Here is a 25534-nt window from a genome sequence, read left to right as displayed (position 1 = left end):
CAAATGATAGCAGTGTCGGGTTTCACAGATGACTGCTACTCACAAATAGCAGGTACATTTGCGGTGAAATGGTCAAAATAAGTAAAGAGTAAATAATCTTTTGCCTGTTGGAGATTTGGTAAAACAGGCCCCAGGAATGTGCTGCAAACACTGGTTCCTTTTTGGGGTGAGTCTATAAAAGAATTTGAGGCACCTGTTTGTGTACACATTGTTTCATTATATCAACAGATTTGTAATGATATTTCAACATGTGGTTTGCTCTGCCTTCAGCCAATTGACCAAAAATTAGTTGCTCACTGAAATACTTGAAACTGCCTGCTTTTAGTCATGATCACAAATAATCTAATGAATGGGGTCTACAGGGACGGACCTGTATACAGCCACGGAAGCCATGCTGAACTTTCCCATCAGGCGTTGCCAAACCACCCACGCTCACAGTCTTAAGCTTGGAGTCTTGCAGCTTCCCGTCCACCTCCATGCTGGCCTGAGAAGGTGCACAACACAGAGTTCATGGCTGCATAACTACAAGAATAGTAGTTCATAGTGATTTACAGCAACTAGGAGGCAACAACTCACCAGGTAGAGTCCCTGGTCTAAAGACAACACTGCTTTGTGGTGGCTTGCTGCTCCCCCCAAGCTGCTAATATCCAGCTGCAAATGATGCCAGTCTCCGTCGTTCACCTGCACCTCCTCCACGCGGGAGAGCGTTGAGTCTTCCCCTCTGTGCAGGGCCATCAACACACTCCCCCCGCGCAGCTACAAAGGCAGGGAGAGAGCCAGGGAAAAGGGAACAAACAGCAGGAGGGAGATTGAACCGATGTTCAATAATAGAGCAAAGCAGAGGGGGAAAAAGATCACCATGAATCAACAATGCATCACACGAAGAACAGAAACATCCACCTCTGACAGACGTTTTTTTTAAAATAATTTTTTTTGCACACTTTACAGTCAAAGTTCAAACTTTGGATTGCTGCCCATCATAGGTGTGCAGGGCTGGAAATAGATTATCGGACAGTTATGTAACATCAAAGAGGCGTCAGTCTATACAAGCTCAAAAAGCAGCCGAACAGAGGGCTGAAAATGCCTCAGGTGTTACTAGTGTCTGATCATTTGTCCCAACATGCTCTGATATTCAGTGACACGCTCCTACTCAGATGGCCAACAGGTGGAGCCTCAATCCTACAATCTTTTGGAAACTGATGAGGCCTGATGTCACGCTCTCACTGGACCTCACACTCATGAAGAAATATGTTTTCTCACTCTGTGACAGAACTCTGGTTATCTGCTCTTCATTGATCAGATTAAGTGACAAATACCCTATAATATATATATATATATATATATATATTTAATCAAAAGGTTCCCCTTGAGGATAAATTGACATTGCTGTGCATTGCAACATTTCAACGACAGTAAAACTGATTGCAACTTGGACTCAAGTAGCCAGAAAGCGTGTTTGCGTGTATCCATGAGCAGTCAGAAGAGGTGTAACTATATGTTGCTCTCACCTGCAGTGTGAGGTTGTGCTGAAGGCCAGCAGAGATGTGCAGCAGTGTAGCGCTGGCCTGACGTGTGCGGAACATGAGCTCTACGTGCCACGGGACGGAGGCCGCCGCGGCCGCCATGTTGTTCCACTGCAACAGACTGGTACCCAGGAAGCGCTGTGGGCTGGCCATGACTACAGGAAAAATATGTTGTAAAGATGTAAAACAGATCAAATGTAAAGAGGAAGAGGTTGGAAGGAGTGATGCAGATTGATGAGGAGAGATTTACAGTAGGCGGCATGAGACAGTGAGTCATTAGTGTCAACCAGCAAGTCCAGTATGTTCTCTGATTAGGTCCAAGTTATCACAGCTAAAAAAACTCTGTTTATCACACAGAAAGACGCTTTACTTACTAATCTGCAAGCTTTTTGTGGCTGTCTGAACTCAAATCATAAATTTAAAACAGCATGTGATTCGCCATAAAGTCAAAAATGTGTTTTTTCTCTTCTTTTTCTTTGACTGTGATGTTTGAGCTTTAGTCTGCAGAATGATGTTCGTGCAGAGACAAAGATATATCAGACATAAATTATAATTCAAAGCAAGAGCACTTTTATGACTTAAAACGTGTCTGGAGACACGTTTAAAAACCCCAATGACTACTCTAAATCTGTCAGGTCAGCATTTCAAATGTAGTTTTATTTGTGTGGTTCAAGAAGGAAGTTAAAGTGCTCATGCCCACTTTTTCACATGTTAACACATGACTCAAAAGGACACTGCACAAAGTGAAGAAAAGCACTCAATCGAGATGATTGATTAGGGACGGAAAATAAACCTGATGCACTATGACTGTCATAGTTGGCTGGTGATAGGTGAAATACAAAGAGACAAACTGCAATTTCAGTCAAAAGGTTTCAAATTTACACATAATGATCAAAAGTTGGAAATAATTCCTTAAACTCTGCCTGATTAATTACTAATTATTAATTAGCACTGTGTGAGTAAGTTAATGCTGGCGTTTAAGCACACCTAGTTACTTCCTATATACTTGTAGCCAGCAGACACCAACAGATCAATATTTATAGCAGTACATTTTCCCAAAGCTGAAAGTGACAGATTCACATTATTTGTTATATCCGGCTAAAAACCCCAAACTCAAAAATATTGGGTTTACATGTAAGATCATGTAAGAGAAAATAAACATTTAAGAAGCTGGAATCACTAAATGTTTTGGCATTTTTTCTTGAAAATGTTGAACTGATTATCAAAGCAGCTGCCTGTTCATTTTCCGTTGATCTATTATTTTGGCTCAACACCATTTCCCTACAGAGACAAACATAAACAGCTGCATTTCAAAAAGCACCTCTAATGGTGTTGATGATTGTTCAAGACTGTTGTTTGTTATAATATATTCAAGTTCTCCAAGCTCATTAAATCATCTTTGGAGATCAGTACCATGTGATCACCCAGCATTATGTCCCACGTCTACACTCTTTATGCACGATAAGCAACACATCTGTCCTTAATTAAATATCCATGTCTACTTTCCTGCATAGCAACTTCTAACTTCTTCTACTTTGAGCTAAAAACAAAGGTGTGTTGTTTTGCCACTGTCGTTTACATGGGTCATTTCTCTTCCTCTGGCTCTTCTCAAGTTGCTGTAAACCATAAATCAGCACAGATAACAGCTGCAGCAGATCACATGGGACGAAAAACAGACACGGGTGAACACAGGAACAGAAACATAAGCAACGTATGTCTTCAAAAGTCAAAAAGCAATTGGTCTTTCTCCTGAACTGGAGAAAATTCAACCATAAGCTTGATTCTCACAACTGTCACTGATTCTCTCATAAATCAGGTATTAAAACAATTGTAGTGTAATCAACAGGCTTTTTATGTCTGAAATTAACATTTCAATTAAATTAAAATTAAATTAATTAACACACACCAACAACTGCAGTGCACACAGTTGATTTTTCGCCTGCTTCTGCAGTGAGTATCTGTTTCTACTGTTTGACCTGGTGGGTTCTTACTCAACGGCAGGTTCAGTCTTGGGTCACAGAGATAGAGGAGGACAGTCTCAGGTCAAAACTGCAGACAAGTACGTGTCAGTCTCATCTCGTGTCTACACATTTCCACCCTGGAGCCCGCCACTTTTCTACTTGACTCGCTCACCTCTTTCGCAGTTCTGCCCTCCAAATCCAAGTGGGCAATCACAACTGAAGGAGCCCCAGAGGTTCACGCAGGTTCCTCCGTTCAGACATGGGTTATTGATGCAGAAATGTCGTTTGGCTGAGCATCCTAGGAGGACGAGAATATAAAGAGGTTGATCTATCTGTTTGATCTGCCCTACCTCATTATTTCATCAACGTAGCAAAGAGTTAGAGGGTAATAAACTATTCATAGCAGGTACAATGATCATTTCCCACTGACTCTACTTCCCCGCTGTGCTCATTATGCTCATTGTTATTTTCTTTCCTCTGCCAGTCTCTCTCACTTGGTTCACTCACCTTGTTTGACTGCAAAACAGTCACAGTTTAAAGACAAAAGATAATCTTTGGATGCCAAAAAGCAGGTCACGACGCACCTGGCAGTGTGCCGTTGTTAGCGATGAAGCTGGCCATGTCTATGTGCTGGTTGTCAATACGCAGGTTCTTCATGCAGCCCACAAACTGCCGGTTGCGAATGGGAAAGTCCTCTGGGAGTTTGGGGACCCCTCCGAGGAGCAGGGGGCCAGTCAGGTCCAGTGATCTGAAAACAAAGAACTCCATGAACATTTATGCACTTGTGCTCTGCCTTTACATCATTAACGCTGATGGGGGAGGATTGCATGAAAAATTCATCACAGAGATAGAGTTGCAGTGTTATTTCTTCCTCTGGAGACAAAAAACAGAAAAAAAGGATAAACATCCCTATGAAGGAACTAAGCAAAGCTTAGCTAACACCCTGGAGATGTGGAACTTTATTTCAAAACAAGTTTACTCTCTCTTAATGAGCCAACTGCAAAGAAAGTAATCAATTAAATTACTGAATCCAATACAGGAGTAATGAGCGAATATTTTAAGACAAAGAGCAAAATGTCATTCAGGAAAATCTTGTCACTAAGATTAATCTTCCATATCATAATTCTGCTGATATACTTCCTGAGGACTTACTTTTTGGATCCCGACTGACTGCCCTGAGCAGAGCAGGTGTAGTTTCTGATCATGTGACCAAACCTGAGGGCCACAGAGGTGTCGCAGTTGTCCACTGTCACTACGACGACCTTCTGATCCGAGGGGCCCTGCGGCAGGCCGGCCGGGTTTAGGACCGGCTGTGGAGTGAGAGACAAACTCATGAGTGTCAAGATAAATTATGGAGCGCCCTCCTTCTGTTTTCTGGGGAGGCGTCGGTCAAAACAATGAGGATTAAGAATGCATGATGCCTTGTTGCCTCGCCTGTATTATGCACACTGAAGCCTTTGTGTACACTCGACAGCAGTTTGTGGCACCTTGGTAATGTTCTGACAGTGCAATCTATGTTTTTGCGCTTTTGCATTGACAGAATTCATCACATAATAATATCGTAGTTCTATTTTAAGAAGATTTCATCAGTATGCACAAGGATTTAAATTAGTGCAGTTCAGCACAAACAGTGAAAACAGCTTGATTTAGATGGATGGATAAGAGAAAAGCTATTATCTTCCTATAGTATCATATTCATTTGAGATTTTCCAAAAGGTTTGTGAGCAAAAGACCATGAAACACTGATAAAAAGAAAAAACAGCATTGCTGTGCTGCTATTTTTGAGATGCTGAATTTTTTTGGTCACAAAGCATTTATAAATAGGACTCAGAAAAGGGTTGTTATGAAAATATCTCATTATTCTTCTGCATTTAACAAAGGATTAATCCATAAAGCAGTACAGAAACTTCTGGGAATCTCAGCCAGTGCTAATCTGTATGTGGCTTTATGAGCCAGATTAAAAACGGGAGCTTTGAAACAACCACATAAATGATCTTTTGCATCACACTCGGTTCAATCCGCGTTCATCTTTAGCTCGCTGTTGTTGAGTATTTTAATAATTCATATCATAACAGCTCGAGCTAAAGGCAGCGACCCACACACACACACACACACACACACACACACACACACACACACAAACAAACAAACACAAACACAGGAGAAGAGCTCGCTCTCTGCAGGACATCAACCCTGTCAACAAAGGATCTTCTTCATTGTATGAGAAATCAATGGGGGGAGCAACAAAAGGAGGAGGGGTCTGCAGGGGAGAGAATGATGATCCTGTCGATAAAAGGTTGCGACCTCTTTTCAAACAGGGGCAGTTTCGCCGAGGTCACGTAGAGCTCATATTAACCCTAAGTATAGGTTCAAGCTGGTGTCGCGAGCTGAGCTGAGAGCTGAGCAGTGGCCGATTCAGCTGCCTGCAGGCGAGGACGGGCCACTGAGCCATCAGCTGGTCAGACAGGGTTTATCAGGCATTAGCTCCTCTCATGTTCAGAGATGATATGAAGAATAGGCTCATTGCTGATGGCTTGAAAACAGACATAAAGACTGCTTCTCTTGTCTGGCTATTTAGGTCTATGTGAAGTTAAACTAAAATAGATCTCCGCTGCTGACGGCATGAGCCTTAGGAATTATAATTTCCTGACTGCTCTGATGTTATGAAGCCTCGTCTTTGCTGTCTGATCCCTTAATGTAAAAGCTCTGTTCTCTGATCACCCAGCTAGAAATACGGTGTAGATTAAGCAGCTCCATCACAGGAAATCTATTAAGCCAAAACACACGTCAAGCAATGACAAAAATAATTTTAGCCCAAGGCTCTGCCACAATTAAATTTCTCTCACATGATTTTCTTATTGAGTAGATTAGATTAAATCTCTGTGAGTCTCTAACAATATTAATCTGTATCTGAGGCGCTGCAGTTCATTTAAATTCCTGCGCTCACTTCGTGTCTTGTGATCACAGTGTGCTGAGTGTTAGTGACGTGAATGAGATGAGACCAATAATAACTCTGAACCATTTATATGTTATCACAACACCTCACCTGAATCACTTGATCATTCTCGGTTAAAAAGAAATGTCAGTTCAGGGTTTGTATCTACTCTGACATGCGTGAGACGTAGAATAGGAACATATAATAAAACTTTATCCTCCTCCAGAGGGGAGAACTGTCTTTTAGTCATAAAACATAAAAGCAGCACAAAGACGTGTAATCTGAAGAACAAATATGGTAACAAAACACCACCAAAGTACCGGACAAATGTACATTTGGACATGATGATGGCACTAGTCGGAAAGTTAAGGCATCAGCAAAGTTAAATTACAGCTCATCCTGAGTGCGGCATGTATGTTTGCCTAAATTCTCATGGCAACAGTTGTTGAAATATTTCACACAAAATAAAAATGTGAACTGGTGGCACTAGAGTAAAAGTCATGTCTGTGCAAAATTTAATGGCAATCCATCAAGTATTTCTCAAGATATGTTTCAAAAAGTCACAATTATTTATCATAATGCAGACTGCATGTGGAACAGAAGACTTTATCAGCATCTTACAACACCTCAGTTCAGACTGAGATGTAACAGGATAAGAACTGTCAAGATGTTCATGGTTTTATTACTGTCATCATTTTGGTGACCATGCTCATTATGCTAGCCAGCTTTTCTTTTAAGTACAACAGACCCTGTTATCAAGTGCTGTTCCCACAGGAAGTCAGAACACTTTCTGTTCAGCACTGAAATGTTAAGTAGATGGAAACAGACACTGAAGGTGGCTTTTACTTTTCAGTTGATGCTCCTTCAAGCCAATTTGCTACAAATGATGAAACAAGTGAACATGTGGTGTGAATTGCCAAAGGTGAAATCATCCGACATGCTGTTTTCCACGGTTTTCCCTTCACTGTGAAAGCTCTGAAACAGGCAGAGCTCCAGATTGGACGCTCCTTTCACTGACCTCTGCTGTCATCAGTCACGGCTGTTGACTCTCCAATAATGACTGTCTGTCAGGATGTCTTTCTGCTGCACAAAACCCCGTCCTGTCAGCGCTGATTGGAACACACATATTTGCTCAAGACCACATTAAACACTGCTCTCACTCGCTGCTACAGAGGATTATGGGAATATGAGTTCCCTGTCACAGAGGGTGACAGGGGTTGCGCAGGAGGAGCATGGCAGCAAGCAACACAAATATGGGATATAAGATTGACTAGGGAAACCATGGCAACAAGAGGGGTCGGCCCTGAAGCGCAGCGTCCCCGTTCAAAGCCCGAGTCAATACTTCTCTCTGCTTTTCTTTACCCTCCTTTCGCTCCTGTCCCGCTCCGCTTTTCTGTCCTCGCTGGAGAACAGAGAGAGAGGGGCACCTTCCCCGGGGCCGCATCATTCACTGCCCATGGTCCCAAAGGAAGCAGAGCCAAACACAAAGGCAGCGGTCATTGCCATTCTCCACAGTCCCCCACCATCCTGAAAGCCACATTTCAATCTAAAATGTCCCCTCCCCGCCTCACCCTGCCCCACCCCCTGCGGACAGGGACGGGTCAGAGTGGGCCGCCATGGGATACCTCCAGCGGGAGGAGCCATGTTTCTACCTCAGCGACTCACAGGATGTAGAAGGAGGATTAGTTCAGCTAGAGCTGCCCGGACACTTTCAGGATGTTAGTACTAAAAGGATACATAATAAATTCACTGCTTACACTTTATAATGCGGGTATAAAACATATATAGTTAATATATAACATAATACTGTATATATGTGTAACTAATGCATAATTCATGATGACATGGATACATCATAAAATCCTGTTAGTCACCATTAAGAAATTATCAAATTAATATGAGTTAATGTGATTAGTTAACGCTTAATAAATTATCAATTATTTTAACTCACAGTTACATAGAAAAGTGTTTCAGACCAATGCATTTGTTCTGCCTCTCAGTGCCAGTACTCACAGAACAGTGCAGCTGTTCTGTTAGTCACATCTACATGTTGCACTCATACTGTACAAACCTCACATTAACAGAATCATGTAATCTTCAAACATGCAGCACACTTACAGATGTAAAACTACCAGGTCAGGAAACAACAAAAGAATTTGAGTTGAAGGGTTTTGTCCCAAAGTGATTAATGAGACTATAATGTCTTCTTGGCACAGAAGCAACAAGTTGTCATCCAAAACTCGACAAGATTCTCCCTCTTCATCACTTCTTCTGGCTAAAATCTGACACAGCCATGTTATCATAGACACTGCATAGAAAATGTGAGCAGCGGGGGGGTTGCCTGGCAACATCTTTATGATGCAAAGCGACTTCCTCAATAGACTAAAATGTGACATCCAGTGTGTCGGTCCTGGGTGGGAAAGTACTGGGAGAGCAGAGACAACAGCTCCATACATTCCTCCACCGGTTGAGTTGTTGTGATGTTCTTATAGAGAAATGTATTAGCCAAAACATATTTAGTCCCGTCTGAGCATGTCTGAAAAAACATTGCCTTCCCACTCATTAATGTTATTCAGGAGGACCCCCCCACCCTCTGTCAGTGTCTAGTTGGCACGTTGGCTCTCTTCCAGATCATCCGCCTGTCAGCAGTGATTCTTTAGAAGAGGCAAACTTACACAGCTCAGGGTTTCCTGCTGTCTGCAGAACTCTGGTTTAGTCAGTCCTCTATGGATGTCCTGAGGATGAAGCTTTTTTATTGTGAAAGCATGTCAGCTGCCAGTTACCACTGCAGGCTTTAGTGCATTAAAACTACACTGTCTGTCGTCTGAAGCAGATCAAACCTGTGCCCTGATTTCACGCTGAGCATGTTCAGTAACTATGTCTGGTATTGTGCTGCCACTCCTGATGAGGGGAGCAGCAGCAGACAGATTTAACCAAAGGTATGTCAGCTATTCTGTAATAATTAAAAGAAGGAAGCATACAGAATAAAAAACTTTCTCATAATATAGGGAGGGTTCATCCTGCTCACCCTTGTTAAAAGGAATAGTTAGAAAAACTCTTCTTCACTTTCTTGCAGATGAGATGGCTGATACATCCAAAGTTATGTCCAGCAGCGGGTTAGCTTAGCTTAGCATAAAGACCAAAACAGAGGGAAACACCTAGCTGGGCTCTGTCCAGAGGTAACAAAATCTGCACATAATGATGTTAATTACTGAGTTTTAGTGGTGCTGGTAGGTGGATTTTGTTAACTTCGGACAAATCCGAACTAGCTTGCAGTCGCTTCATATTTACCACACAGGTCACCAGGCATCAACCTTATCATCTAACTCTCTGGAAGAAGAAAATAGGTGGATTTCCCAAAATGTAAAACTATTCCCTTAAACCAGCATATTTGGCAAACGCCAATTAGAAGCAAAATTAAAAATTAAAAGTATTTATTTAGACTGCAGAAGTGCAAAAAGCAAGCAAATATTTCAGACAATGCCCTCGTCAGTGTGCAAGCTCACTACTGAAACATTTATACTTGTTATTCTTCTGTATTTAGAAGACAATAAGATTTGAAAACCTAATTATAAACCAGTCTCTACAGATACACAGTGTTTGAGGAGTAGTTCTTTTGTAAATTTTTTCTGTACCTTGTTGTAGTAGTGAACCTCCACCACGTGCCACTGGCCGTCGCTAACACCTCCGAGGATGTACGGCGAAACTGTAGTTTTGGTCTCACCTGGGAAACAGTCAAAGAAGTGAATGACTAGAACAAACTCAGGACAAAAATGGTATGAAACAGGAGAAAAGCGATTGCCGTAAATCATAATGATAAAGAACAAATAAACCACCTGCAGAGAAGGTGAGTTGTATCTGCTCGTTGATGATTTCCAAGGCGATGAAGTCATGTTTCTCATTGAAGCGGCCGTTGTAGAGTAACAAACCGTTGGGCTCTTTGGTAGCAAATCTGGAAAAAACAAACAACATTTTAATTTAAGTATGTTTGTCTCAAACCAATTATATCACTGTTTTGTTCATGTATATATTGAATCCATATTTACCCTCTGAATTAAAGGTTAAGGCTGGGGAAATTCTATATTTTTCTTCTTCTTTTCTGACAACAAATCCCACAAGAAGCCAAAATCCAACAATTAATTGATCTTAGTAACAGGTATTGTCTGTGAAGTTAAAGCAATTAAAAACACATAAATTTTTATTATTCTTTGAGTAGCCTAACTTTTGCTAAAAACTACCATGCCCAACTGTTTTAGGAAATTACTGAGCCTTTAAAAAAACTAATTAAAGATATATTTGTAATCTGTACTTAAAGGTTCAGTGTGAAAGCTTTAGTGGCATCTAGTGGTGAGAGTTTCAAATTGTAACAAATGGCTCACTGTGCATTCTCGTGCTCCTCTGAAGAAATAAGTACTTTATAATAAATGTATTAATTCTAATGGCCATTGTAAATTAAGCAGTAAAAAATACTTTGTACCTTTTATCCATGAGGTTGTACAGTATATCAATTTAATTTCTAAATCCAGCAACAAAAAGGCTGGGAAAACTATCAACATATGGTCCTCTTTTATTATCTTTATATATATACCCCTGGCAACATTTTATTATTTGTGTCTTATTATATATAGTATTTGTAAACAATTCTGTATACTTCCCATGTGCACTTTATTACTCTTTTTGCAATAAAAATTTAAGGAGGAAAAAAAAAATCTGAATATTCCGACCCCACATGAATGCACCATCAGTCACCGCTCCCCCGTCCCTTACCAAGTGTGCAGGAGTTATGGTGACCGACATGCTCTGCTGACTTTTTCCTAAATAATACGTGTGGGCCTCCATTTGTCCAAAAAAAAGATCCTGTTCTTACTTCTGATAAACCAGACGACTACTACTACTTCTACTTTTACTTCTACCACTACTACTTTGGCTTGTGTTTTTGTACATATTTAAGGCAGTGATCAAACAAGCTCTGTAGAGCATCTTGTCCGTTTGGGCTACTGTAGAAACATGGCAACATCCATGTAAGAGGACCCGTGGTGGTGTTGTTTTTTTTTTGTTTTGTTTTATTAACAATGCAACATATATAGAGACATACAACACATAAGATATACAAAGGTACATATAGATAGGGGGGACTACAACAAAATAAGAGAAAAATATATATAAAAAGAAAAACAAACAAACAAAAGAATATCACAGAAAGACCTTCAAGCGATTACAGATATTAAGTACCTTCAGAGCCGACTTGTTGGAAGAGTTCTAAAATAAAGTTTCTTTCTCAAAGACTATAAAATAGTGTTTTTTGTAAATTTGCATTTGTGAAATTTTGCCAGAAACAAAAACATTTTTTATTATGAAATAATGGTCGCAGTGTTGCTTTTCGTTACTGAAAACCCCAAAAAGGACATTCTGCCAGAACAAGCTGAAACCTGTATATATATAATCATTAATAAATGTACATACATACTGCCAAAATTATCTTGTTAATAAATCAGTATTTATCATTGACAAACTGGTTCCAGTAATAAATGACATATGGAATAGGCACTATATCTTGTTGGAACAAGGCACGAATAGCTCTGTTGTTACGTGGACGGGAAGAGAAGCAGACCTTACCTACTGGAAAGTCACCAGGATCAATTGCAGATACAACCTGAAGGTCACGTCTATGAACATTCCTGAACAATACAAGTACACCTGAAGGAATGGCATCCAAAACCAGAGAAAAGTCTCCGGGTGTTACAGGGATCACATATAGTTATAGAAACTCCTGACAGGTAAAAAGAAAACCATGCTCATTTACAAGCTGACTTACTAGTGAAATGTTATCCCTGAACCAATATCCCAGGAAAAGGGACATGTTTTTATACAGAATGTCACGATTGTTACAGATAAAATATCTGTGCAGAGAGAAGTTACGTTTGTAAAATAGGGCCCATGACAAAAAGGCAGAGAGCTTAACAGGTACTTTGTCAATATCATAATTACAAACCAACATAAAGTTAAGGCCACCAAACACAGAGAATACATGACTGGGGATCAAGTTCCACATCAAGTCCGGATTCTTTATAAGTTGTTTAATCCAATTAATCTTAAAGGTCTTATTTAACGTAGAAAAGTCCAGAAAGTTCAGTCCACCATAGTCATAGGTATTCATGATAACACTCCTCTTAACATAATGTATACGGTTTTTCTACAAAAAATTAAATAGCATCTGGTCTATTTTCTGGCACAATTTGTCATCAAGACACAGGGACAGAGCAGCATATGTCAGCCTAGATATTCTCTCAGCCTTAGAGATAAGGATTCGACCCTTTAGTGATAACCTGTAACCACTTATTTAGTTTTGTTTGGGTCCTTTTGATAATAGGGTTAAAATTAATTAGGCCTCTGGGTTTTTGATCCTTGACGATGGTTATTCATAAGTACGTCAGTTGATTTTTAACTGGGATGCCACAATAAGAAGAAGTTAAACAGTTTTTAACAGCCATGAGTTCGCATTTCTTAATGTTCAGAAATAGACCAGATGCTTTAGAGAATGGCTCTAAGTGAAGCAGAAATCTGTGTATCATCTATGAGAAAAAGCACAGTATCGTCTGCCAGTTGGCTTATCACGATCTCTTTGCCTGCTATAAGAATACCCTCTAGAGAGCTTTCAGTAATAGAATTTGTAAGAAGCTGGGTTACCAACAGGAACAGGTAGGAGGGGATAGGGCAACCTTGCCTAATGCCCCTCCTTAAATCAAATCTTGGAGAGGAGCCATGTCTAACTTTAATGGAGCTTGTACCATTCATATAGAGGGTTTCAATAGCTTTGCAAACGAAGTCCCCAAATCTAAATTTTCCATGAGATTGGAAAGGAACTGGTGTTCAACAGTACCAAAGGCCTTGTGAAAGTCTAGAAATAGGATGAAGCTGTTCTCAAATATGAAATCTGAGTAATCTAGAATGTCCAAAACCAATCTAATGTTGTTTGAAATGTGTCTATGCCTCATAAAACCAGACTGTGTCTCGTCAATAATTGAATCCAGAACCCCCTTTAGTCTCTTTGCTAATAGCAGAGCCAAACTCTTATTATCATTATTAAGGAGAGAAATTGGATGGCAATTATCAATTAACAGAGTGTCTTTCTTGGGCTTGGGAGTAAGCGTTATTAAACTTTGAGCCATAGTGGGAGGGAGAGCATTTTTTCCTATACTTTCTATGAAGACCTCAAGGGGTTAGTTGTTCAGCAAATAACTTAAAATTCTGAAGTAATGCCATCAATTCCAGGAGATTTGTTGTTTTTCAAATGCTTAATAGACTCAGCAACTTCTTCAATGCGAATAGGATCAACGAGTCAAAGAAAAGATCTGTGGATTCCTGTGAAAAATTGCAACCCATAGAGTGATCTATAGAAATTTCTCTAGTGCATAGCAATGATATTTGGATCATCTATTAACACACCATCAATGAGTAGTTTATGAATAGTGTTATTAACATAATTAGATTTTTCAAGCCTAAAAAAGTATGCTGCATTTTGTTTTCCCTCCTCTAGCCATTTTTTGGGGGATGTAATGAAGGTACCCTCTGCTTTTAATCTATATATTTCATCTAGTTTGTTTTACAGTGCAGACAGTTGTTCCTCCTCAGAGAGACTGTCGGGCAATCTTTGAGAAAGAGATTCTATATTGACAGTGAAGGACCCGCGGTGTATGTAGATATAAATGGCTCATTCTAAGGTAATAAAAACGGTTCATTATGTAAGGTCGTCACACATCACTGAAAATAGTTATGTATATTATATTGCATTTCTGTTATTAGATCCTAAATATTTACCTAAATATTACACACTATATAACATCAGCTGTCAAACATAAGGATACCAAATGACATGAGTACTGATGTGTACTGTAAAAGAGCATATGCTTTGGGCCATGCCTGTACGCCACGTTAAAAGAGAAAAGAAAGAGGGCAGTGGTCTGGTTTGACCTATTTAAAAATATCTATACCATCCCCTCACATTCACCTTGCTTTCCTTTCACACTGGAGTGCTCCTGTCCCACACAGTAATACAGTGTGACGTGTAACTTACTATCGTGAAGATGAGCTCAAGACTTAACAATGCTGATGTTTCACAAAGATCACTGAACAGATAATGAGGTTAAGCATGAACACAAGGCCAACTCAGAGGGAAAATAACTGAAGGAATACAGAATCTGCGTGCCACGAATAGATATCACAGTCATTAAACGACATGCTGCAACACAGAGACAGAAATCTAGGCCAATGTCATAGCAGCAGGGTGGGGGAACGCATTTACTGCAAGTAACGAAGACGCGCAAAGGAAGACAGTCCAGAGTAAAGACAGCTTCAAAATATATTTTCTCATGGAGGATAACACAGACAGTCAGCCAGTGCTGTAACCACAACCTTAGTTTCAGATTTCCTTGTACAGTTTGATGTTGAAACAAGATCATCCAGGGCCACAGCGCTGCGTGGTCCTGACACATTTCGATATATATCTGCGCACACATGGTTCAACCTCTGGGACAACCAGATAGCCGACGGTGCCTCACTCTCAATCTGGGATCAAAGTATGCGGCGAAGCACATGGTTTAAAAATATCACGCTTTACTTTCAGCTGCGGTCGTAAATCTGATCCTGTGGAAATGGGTCGCTGTGATGTGTGAAAGTGTGTTACAACAACAAAAAAAAACAACTACCAGATTAGTTCATTATCCGTCCCACGGGGAACCCAAAAATGAGTCTCCTGTGCACATCTGCCAGCTGAGAGGCATGTGTGACTTACTGGCATCTGTATTTTCTGGTCATTTACTCCTCATTAGCATGCAGCTTAATTTTCCTCGAAAAGGACTGAATTATTACTGTTCTCTACTTATATACTCTGAGACAATGAAAACCACGGAGCTGCAGCCTCCTTCAACACAGTTTTTCTTTCAGAGGAAGGATGTCATTCATACATCCAAATACCTATACATGCTCTAAGACAACATGAGTAGCCGCCCGCCCCCCTCTGTCAGTCTTCAGGGTTCGAGGGTATACTGTAAATGATGCTGTTTGTGCAGTGTTCTTAAGCTGGAGAGGAGCCAGGGGCATCCCACCGCTGACCTGCTTCCTGAAAAAACGATAATCACGACCTCAGAGGAAAGAGGATGCCGACGCTCAGCACAGCAGAGACAGAGCACAGACAGAGCAGTCAGATTCCCTCTATATCTCCATGTAGAAAATACAGCACGCCAACTAGAATCATGATCTAGATTCTATTTGGCTCAGTAGGCGTCTAGTCTTTGACGTATCGATTTAAAAGGCTCCTCCACGTTGCCCCCCAAGCCCTCTGAACTATGAGAGTAATCAGCCGGAGTTAAATACTGACTCATCTGGCATCACTGCGTGTCACATTAGGCACCCATCAGTAAAAATAACAACCAGTCTGCCCTTCTGTAGGAAACTGTGTCACGCTATTCTAACACGCATACAACGTGTGCAGTGGGGAGGAAAAGAAAGCCTCTTATTGATTTTACAGCCTATTAGTGTGAAATAAAGATACAAAAATCTGTGTTAGATGATATATTTTATATGAACTGCGGGAAAAAGAAGAAAAGCCTTATTGCTCTAATACTAATAATAAATATATATTTTTAGCACTAGGGATGGAAGACTGAAATATCTCAACAACTATTGGATGTATTCAGATGAAATTTTGTGCAAATGTTCATGATCCCCAGAGGATGAATTGTATTGACTTTGGAGATCCTCTGATTTTTCCTCTAGCACAAGACTGACATTTTTGTTTTTTGTGAAAGGTCTCAACAAATATAGTATGGATTGCCACAGGGTTGAACGAAACAGCACAAAAAAGTCATATATTTTGAATAGATATTGTGGTATGAATCACAATTTTAGTGGAAATTTAATTTTCACAGAAAACAATAATGATGTGATGATTTTTGCTGGGGTCTGTACCAAGAAAGCATATTACCTGTCTGGAGAATATAATTTCTATGCTTCATTCGTTCATTTACCATAATACCTTTTTTTGTGAAATCGCAGCCTTAACTGTAGAGCTCAACAGCCAGAGCTGTAATAGAAAGAGCCCTTAAAATTACCCGTCACTGAGTGAACGAGAGCCACATCCTGAGCCGTTCATCATAACAGAAGCTCTTTCTGTGGGAACCTGATCGGTGCAGGTAACAGAGACACTTGTTGGCCCCACCTGCCTCAGGCTCTCAGTTTCGGCACCTTTTACACAGCAGCTACTTCACAGCTTCTGTGACCTGCCAGTGAAATGTAGACAACTTTAAAAACTGGTTTGAGCAGTTCCCCGACAAAAAAGACCTGAACCGCTCTTAAAGAAAGACCGAGTCCATAAAGCTCACAAAGGGGATGTTATTTCCACCGGCAGCCATTGTGAGTGTCAGTCCCTGCCAAGCACATCTAAGGTGACATGTATCACAATGAGTACAGCAAAATGGCAGGCCACGTTCTCTGTGATACTATTCGAGAGGTGATCCTTGTTGTCACTTGTTGTGACAGATAACAAACAGAACAGACTGCTTTTATCGTTGATTACGTTTCATCACATGGAGATTTCATGCAGACTGGAGGTCCTGCTGTCTTTGCATGTGTTCAGTACTGGCAGCTCATCTGCTCTTTCCTAAAGCACCTCCCCCTTCACAAACCACCTCCAAATGATCAGCCACACAGCTTAAAAGCTTCAGCTTCAATTTCCAGACCTGCTACACCTGCATCTTAATATCTGAATCTGACACAAGTTGGATGGTTGCAAGAAAAACACAAAAATCTTTCTCTGTGGGAAAATCCTTTCACAATGATGTCTAGAATGATGATTATGTTAAGAGCCATAAGGTGAAATAAAAGCAGAACAGAACTAAGACTGCCTTGTCTACTTTTAAAACTCATGTAATGAAATTTACATGAGGCGTTTGCAGGTTGCATTTTTCTTTTTGTGCTGTGTATGAAAAAAAAGGAACCTTGGGCTAATTTCTTTTTTTTTTCCTATTTTCACTAAATGCTAATTATGGCATGAGGTAGCATCTTCACTTCCCAGAGAAAGTGTAAGCGTTAGCAGTGACTGTTGCACGTGCTGTTTGCACATCTCATGTCATAATTCCTTTTGCCTGTATTTGGTGTACTATGAAATCAAGGGGTCCCTATCTTGTCCTCCCGTATGGTAGTTAAAGGAATAGTTCAACACTTTGGGTTATGTGCGTTTTCATATTCATTCCACAGTAAGCTGAGAAGATGGATACAACTCTCCTGTCTGTACGGTAAATATGAAGCAAGCACCTGGTTAGCTTAGCTTAACATTAAGACAAGAAACAGGTGGGAAAAGCTAGCTGGGTATCAAAATCAAACTACCAGCATCTGAAAAGCTGACAAATTAATGTGTTATATCTCATAGGTTTAAAGTGAAAAAAAATCTGTTTTATTGAGGGTGTTTATGCTAAGCTAGGCTTCAATCTTCTCATCTCACTCTGTAAAAAAGAACAAACGCATTTTCCAAAATTCCCTTTAATTCCTATTAAACAGACAAAGGAGGCAAATACATTTTTTAAGAGTTTCTGACATGTTGTGCAATATGTACTGCTTTATTTAATTTGTTTTATATGACTTGAGGGTCTAAGGGCTGCGGGTGTCTGAGATGAATTTATGATTTCAGGCTATGAGACAAAATTGATTTGACTACATCGACATCATACCTAAAATAAATAACACCTGTACTCCCCACTGAGTTCCAGTGAAGTATTGAACATTCAGGAAGAAAAAACACCAAAACTACACTAAAAACAAGCCTGAAACCATTAAAGACATTTAAAGGGAGGTTTACGAGTAAAGAATGACAAGGACTCCCAAACTACAATGACAACATTGCATAGGCTACATACATAACGACTGCACACTCATCTGTGCTGAAATAGGCCAGGCGCTGACTCACAGCTCTAAGTGACCAGTGACACTGACCGTAATAAGCTCAGACTCACTCTTGGCTGTAGGATTAACTTCCTCATCTTATATAAGACTCCTCTCCAAAAACACAGCTCCTTCAGCTCACCTTCTGTCCAACTTTTACGACACAGTCCTGCAGTACGGTGTGTGCACCTCTAATGCACAGTATGCTTCAGCAGAGGTTCTGTATTTATAGAACAGGAACTATAATGTGATACCAAAGTGGCTTTACAGAAGATGGCTGTTGTTCAGTGAGCCCATTATTGTTATTAAACACCATTATGGTTACATAAATGTGTGGGGGTTGGTGTACACTTCAGCTAGAGAGCGTGCAGAAGTAGGATGTGGGGTGGATGGAGAGTGAATCACAGATTACTGAAAGGCAACGGAGCAGGGTTGGTGATCCAGATGAGCTGCGGCGTGTTGCAGCAGAGAAGTGGGGGGGTGCTTACGTGAGAGAGAGGGTGAAGTGGAAGCGCTGGCGGAGGCCCTTGAAGGTCAGAAAGGAGTGCGGGGGAAAGTTGCGCGTGGTCATCTCACAGTAGGGCTTCTCGTAGCCGCCCGGTGGACACTCGCACTTAAACCCGCCGACCAGCAGGTTGACACAGGAGCCGCCGTTCTTGCAGACTCCCGGAGCACAGCGACCCGAGCGGGACGACAGCTCGCAGCGCTCTCCTGGACACAGAGAGATGGACATGGAAAGGGAAAGAAATGTGGATTAATATTGTTTGTGGCAAGCAGCATCAGCTCACTCATCCCTATGGCTTCCACCTCAGGGACTCCACACTGCTAGGCCTATATGCTTTCCCTCAGTCAGCTGTTCTATATATATGTGCCGTTACAGAGGTGTGACATTATCCACCTGAAATACACAGCTGTACTCTTTCCAACATACAGGAGCAGATGAAAAACAAATTATGATGTTGTTGACAAGGTGACTTAGGTGACTCAGCAGTCAAAATTATGAGCACTGTTTTCTCTTCGACTGTGTCTGCAGTTTCAGTCTTCTTACTCCTGTGTGTCACACCCAGCATGACTCCCTCCCTCCCTCTGGGGAAATGATTGCAGTTTGTGCTGCATTCATATTCAGTGGGACAACGTGATGTCTGAAAGCAGTCAGTCGGAAGTGTTTTTGCTTTCAGACTCTGAAGCTGTCAAACGAAATGATCGCAGTTTCTGCAGACTGTGGTGGCTCATGATGATTACTGTCAGCGTTTTAACACCGAACAGACATTTGATGAGAACATTATTTCAATCGTTGTGACCTGCCCATCTATCTTATAATGCAGTCCATCATTACATTATAAGACTTGTCAAAGGTTACGTTATGGGCCACATGCAGGGCTACAATTATTTACATAATTGATAAATGATCCCCTAGTTCAAAACAACATTCAGTTTAATATCAAACAAGTAAAATGCAGCAAATCCTCTCAACTGAGAATCTGGCCTCTTTGGATTGAAAAAAAATGACTTAAAGAATGAATCGACTATCAAAATAGTTGCAGATTAACTTCCTGTCGATCAACTAATTGATTTATCAAGTGTTTCAGCTCTAGTCATATGATGACATTATACAGATGCTTTGCCTATTTGCAGTGCTGCTGCCAACATCTCATCCTTTAGCTTTTTCTTACCACGGCCAAAAATACAACACCAAACGTTACAAAGTTTAATTCGTTCTAATCAGACTTTCATAATCAGTTCAAAGCAAGTTTTATTCAATCAGATAAAAAGTAATAAACCTTGGAGTTATGTCATGAGTTCAAAGACATTTTTGCTATATTGAATCACAAACAATTCTTTGGAGATCAGGTTGCAGGATTGCACACATCAAAGCTGAAATAATTACTCGAACTCCGAACAGGTAATAAATCAACATTCATCTTTTTTGATTAATGATCATTTGTTTCAGTCATTTTTTAAGCAAAGAAATTCAGTAGTTCTACTTTTTAATTGTTGGTGGCTCTTTAAATTTTGGACTGTTGGTCGGTAAAAACAAGACATTTGAAGACCATCTTTCTGAAACTTTATAGACAAAACAATGAATCGATTAACCAAGAAAATAATCAACCAATTAATCAATGATAAATTGCAGTGATTGATCACACTCAGCTGAACTGTGTGGGGCAGAATGACTTCAGGTCGCACCAGGCCAACAAAGCAAACAGTGATCAATTTGGAGGACAAGAGCGGTACAGCAGTGTGCCACACGTGCACAGTCTGCAGTACCGCAGACGCGTTTCCATGTTGAGGCTCCATCCTCTGCGGCCCCGCAGCCAGGCTCACATGTGCTGTTTGCAGGATCCTCCGGATGGGAGGCTGCAGCGGTTGCTCAGGCGAGACTGCGAGCTCCCATGCGTGAGCTGGAATCTGTGTCAAAGCCACACAGTCAGCAGTGTGGAAGACTTCCGCTGTGTACTGCAGCACAACTGTAACACCACGCACGCACGCGCGCGCGCACCCACACACCAACCCACACACACACACGCACAGCCCACATCTTCATCCAACACCACTGACACACAGGCCTTTTATTCACTCTTTGACTATTAATCACTCTATTCACAGTCTGCTGAAAGCAAGTTTCTTTGTTTAATTGCTGTTGTTGGGGTATCTATTCAGTTATCAAGATGCTGGATGAGATGTTAAAGTTGCTGATAATGACGCTGAACATTTTTTGATTCACAGAGATAAAGTTGGACCCCAGAGACAAAGACTCTCAGAAAACAGCGATTAAACTTCCAAGGAGGCAACACAAATTATTTAAGTAGTATTTTGAATAGTTACTTAATGTTTAATGCTTTACAGTTTAGTAATAACTTGTTGTAATAAAACTTTTGGGTTGCCAGGTTGTGGGCCTGCATTTAGCTGGTTTATTTCTTCTTGCCAACATGGCTGGTTTTGCCTGCTTGGATCTTAAATTCAACTCCTCCCCTGAACTGTTGACCTGACTCGGAGGAAAGCTGCAGAGCATCAAGGCAAAACCTTGTGTTAAAGATTTACTAACATTTATAACTGCAGGATTGATGGCTTGTCGTTAAGCTGGAGAAACCTCTCAACCTTTCATTACTGACGGTTTTATCATTGCTTTGACTTTTTTTCTTTTTATCTATATATATATAATGATTGACTGATCTGTGAGACACCAATAAACTATCTTTTAACCTAAAGCCATCATTGACACCTTTTTAAGTATGCCGTGTTTTAAAGTGGTGTAAAAACCTCTAACATGTCTCAGTGCCACTCTGTTTTAAAAGCAACAAAATGGAGCCTAACAGCAGCTCTGTCCTGTCAGCTCATTGCTGTCATATTCTTACTGAAGCTTCCTGATGACAAACAGCTACCGTTGGCCAGCCGGCTGGAAATAAAGCCTTTCTGTTACTGTCTGCCTCGTTATTAATTCAGCAACTTGCTGTGGGCAATAAACTACTTGTGTTTCTTTAAGCAGTCACACTGGTCAAACATTGCATCAGCAGACAGAGCTGTATTAAACAGACTGTGGCAGTCTCAATGACATATACATACTATATATTTAACAGTACATTTAAGTACAAATGTATTTAGATCTGCCTCTACTGATAGTAGATGTTCAGTTTATCCCTATGGGACGACTCCACCACAGGTGCTCCTGAACAACAGCTTTACGTTGCCAGGTAGGTAGCACAGCGGGGCGGGGATGGGCTTCAGTCACAATTCTACAGAATGTCCCGATCAATAATTCAAACACGTCCACTCAGCTCTATTTACGCCCCTCTGTAAGTCCATCCCGGTGCACACACCCTGTGTGAGCTGCCAGCATGAATCATTAAGGCAGCAAATGGCTCAGACACAAGAGATCCTGTTTTTGTATAGACAGGGTTTAGAGAGTGTGTGTAAACAAAAAGGACAAAATATGACAAATACGCCTAATAAGTATGTGGCTTGTTGAGTGAACAACTCCCTGAAATTCAATCCACTGCTGCAGTTATTCACACTAAGAGCTCTTGTTTAAGACCAGTAAACAATCAAAAGCAGTGCTCAGGTGTTCGATATAAGATAACTGACTCCTATGAGAATTATCAAACAACATAGCATAACTGTGCAGCACCCCTGTGTGCAAACTGCTCCTGCAGAAAAAGTTTCCTGAGAGATGGTAAACTTGAACAGGTGTGCCTGGGCTCCTAGGTAACAGCTGAGCATAGTCTCCCGAGTGAAACGGAGTGAGTTAATCCCTCCAGACACGCCAAAGACAACAAGCTCGGGGAAGCCAAGTGCAGGATCTACGTTCACTACAGCAGAAATTCAACCACTGAGGATTATGAAGGTGAATACTGAGATAAGGTGATCAATAACATGACCTCAAGCTGCATCTGTGTAACAGATCTTCTTATCACATTACAGGTCATCTGGAGCCTAAGGGACCAAACACACTTGAATACCTCTCACACAGCGACCCAGAATAAATCTATGACACCAACTGACTGACAGAAACAACAAAACAATTTTTGGTGTCATGAGAAAATAATCTCAATCATTTCGTTATGAACACAGAGCGGCCTGGTATCTTTGTTCCACCTCTGTCTCTCCTTGTTTCCTCTCATCTCTCTACTACCTACTAACAATAAAGGATAAAATCCACAAAACAATACATTTCAGACTCAGAGAGAAAACTGGAGATGGTACATAACAAAGGCATTACGTTCGTCCATTTTACTGGACTAATGCCAACCATCAGCTATTATGGCACTGCTGGCTGGGCTTTTAGCACCTGATCTCTTGTTATCTTACTTACAAAAATGATCTCAATGAGTTCCACACAGTGAATTATACAGGTCTTAAATTTGAGAAAAACAGAGAACTGGTATCTTATCAGGAGACAAAAAGTGGGGTTGGTCCGAAAACACAACAACAGCATGCAAATGCTCTGATTTAAAAAGCAGCCCATTTGTCTGGCAATGCTTTTTTTTTTCATGCCATCTCTCAGAGGCTAATTGTAGTGGCTTTCAGAGCTTGGCAGGTGTTGATTTCAAACACTTGTGTGAGGTGATTTGATAAAATTTAAGTGTGAACATTCACCAGTTTTTGCTCCAAAAGCAGGTCTGCACATTAAAACACCACAAATGCATTCTGGATTACTGAATGAATTACTAGAGAAAAAACAACAGCCTTTCTCATCACAGAGAGATGGAGGTCAGCAGTTAGCTGATGAATGATCAACACAAACACATCATTCTCATGCAGACAGTCTTTGAGCCCTTGAAAAGGAAAAGAAAAAATGTGAGTTGCTCACGCCGTGTGTTTTAGGAGAAACGTGTGAGAAATACTGTACTGTACACCTGTTGTTCTGCATCTACCGAATGACTCAGCCGAGACAAATCAGCAAACATGATGGCTGTTATATTTTTTCATTTTCTTTCCTGCTACCATCTGGCAACGCCTACGGCCCAACAGTCACACACACACGCATACACACATGCACACATGTCCATGCACCATTAGCACATAAACATTCCGCAGATTGTCCATCCAACTTTCTTACACACATAATCGCAGCTTTTCAGCACTTAGCTACCCACCCGAATCACAGAGACTGAGCAATTTAGAACACTCACACACATCGCCCGTACCACAGCGTGGAGACTGGTGAACTGAAGCAGAACAGTGGGAGTTGTAGATCACAGAGGAAAATACATCAAATAAAGTCTGCCTGAACGGCCTTGTTTGATCAGACAGTCTGACGGCGCGAGTCAAACATCTTAAATCATTGACTTCATCACCACATTCAAGTCTCAGATAACTCGAAAAGTCGGCATACTGGATCTAACAGCACCTGTGTCCAAACCCCCTGCTGATGGTGATTAATGTAGTTGGCTGCGGTCTGCAAATACGCCCACTTCGCCCACTCACATGTTCACTCTCTCCATCTCTGCAGTTTCACGTTAAAAGCACCTCCAGTTCAGCTCCAACACCCACAGCTGTGCATAAGAATATGTAAGTGCCACTCAACCTGGACTCTGAGTGACTGATCCCACACGTTCAAATGCTGACACTATTTCAGGCTTTATAAACACCGGCATAAATAGGAGGAAAAGACTTTTAATGATTGATGAGGAATAATGGAAGCGATGCCATTACAGCGAGCACAAGGACAACAAGGTGAATATCTAGAGTTTCTGCTTCACCGTTTCGATTTAAATTTTTTCAGTAGGAGACCTATTGAAAAGTGAATTTGGTCTGTAGTTTTAGCTAAAATAATAATTTGTAAGGTAATGTGAAAATCAGATTTTACAAAAAGGAGAAAGTGAAGTGGTCCTTCAGCAGCTCTGGCTTCTGCCACTAGATGAGATGAAGTCATAGAGTGCACAGCTGCATATAAATTAAGCCATTCATCCCGAAAATGACTGGAGTATCATACAATAATTTATACAAATAATTTAAGGAATAAATATGTAAAATACAGTTATATACCCTATATGTAACACTTTATTTCAACCCTTCCCTATTTAACATTTATATACCGTATTTAGTAAGTTATGTAATAATCATATATAAGTGGTAGTTTAAAGCAGATGTAAGAGAATTTAACCAGGTGTTAGAAACCCTGTCCACCATTAAGGGCTCAGGGCTTTTAGTGTAAGATCAGCAATGAATTTGACACGTCGACATGAGCTGAACCCTCCGACCGGCCATGGGAAATATGTGATATGATGATCACAAGAAAATCATTAACGAAGCCAAAAAGTTCCAAAAAGTTCCTCCACCCAAGTCAAACCCCCAGCCTTTTTTAAAGGAAAAAACAGAGGTGATGTGGACTAGTTCTTTTTAATGGGTGTGAATTAAACTTTCAGCAAGCTCTTGTGAAGTGTATCATTAACTGTTTATATACAGTTACAAACACTTAATAGGAGATGTTACAGCTGTTAAATGGAGGTGGATTAAGAAAAGTGTTACCCTATTTTCACATAAGTGTACATTCTGTGGTGGAAGAAGAACTTTTACTTATGGAAACGCACCAATATAACAGTTCTAAATAAGGACAAAAGTATTAAGAGCTAACTATACTTGAAGTACCGAAAGCGTTTGTAGTACACATTATGCAGAATCCCTCATTTCAGCATAATATACATAATATAATTGGATCATCACTTTAATGTTGCAGCTGG

At 40.7% G+C, this 25534-nt stretch overlaps 1 protein-coding gene across 3 annotated transcripts in view; it reads right to left on the bottom strand.

Annotated features, from left to right (window-relative positions):
• Positions 1–25534, bottom strand: part of celsr2 (cadherin, EGF LAG seven-pass G-type receptor 2) — a 71523-nt gene that overhangs the window by 15799 nt on the left and 30190 nt on the right. For all 3 annotated transcript variants that reach the window (XM_038696766.1, XM_038696767.1, XM_038696768.1), the window contains exons 3-11: positions 18842–19064; positions 10256–10371; positions 10055–10143; positions 4637–4794; positions 4069–4232; positions 3657–3782; positions 1509–1678; positions 577–756; positions 371–484 (exon numbers count right to left, since the gene is read on the bottom strand). In XM_038696766.1, coding sequence (XP_038552694.1) covers positions 371–484; positions 577–756; positions 1509–1678; positions 3657–3782; positions 4069–4232; positions 4637–4794; positions 10055–10143; positions 10256–10371; positions 18842–19064 — 1340 coding nt within the window. The remainder of the gene's footprint in view (positions 1–370; positions 485–576; positions 757–1508; positions 1679–3656; positions 3783–4068; positions 4233–4636; positions 4795–10054; positions 10144–10255; positions 10372–18841; positions 19065–25534) is intronic.

The sequence above is a fragment of the Micropterus salmoides genome, unplaced genomic scaffold (assembly GCF_014851395.1).
Source record: "Micropterus salmoides isolate LMB-PRFRI ecotype aquatic unplaced genomic scaffold, ASM1485139v1 Ms_hic_scaffold_4, whole genome shotgun sequence".
Classification (NCBI taxonomy): Eukaryota; Metazoa; Chordata; class Actinopteri; order Centrarchiformes; family Centrarchidae; genus Micropterus; species Micropterus salmoides.
This window is presented reverse-complemented; position numbering and strand designations above follow the sequence as displayed.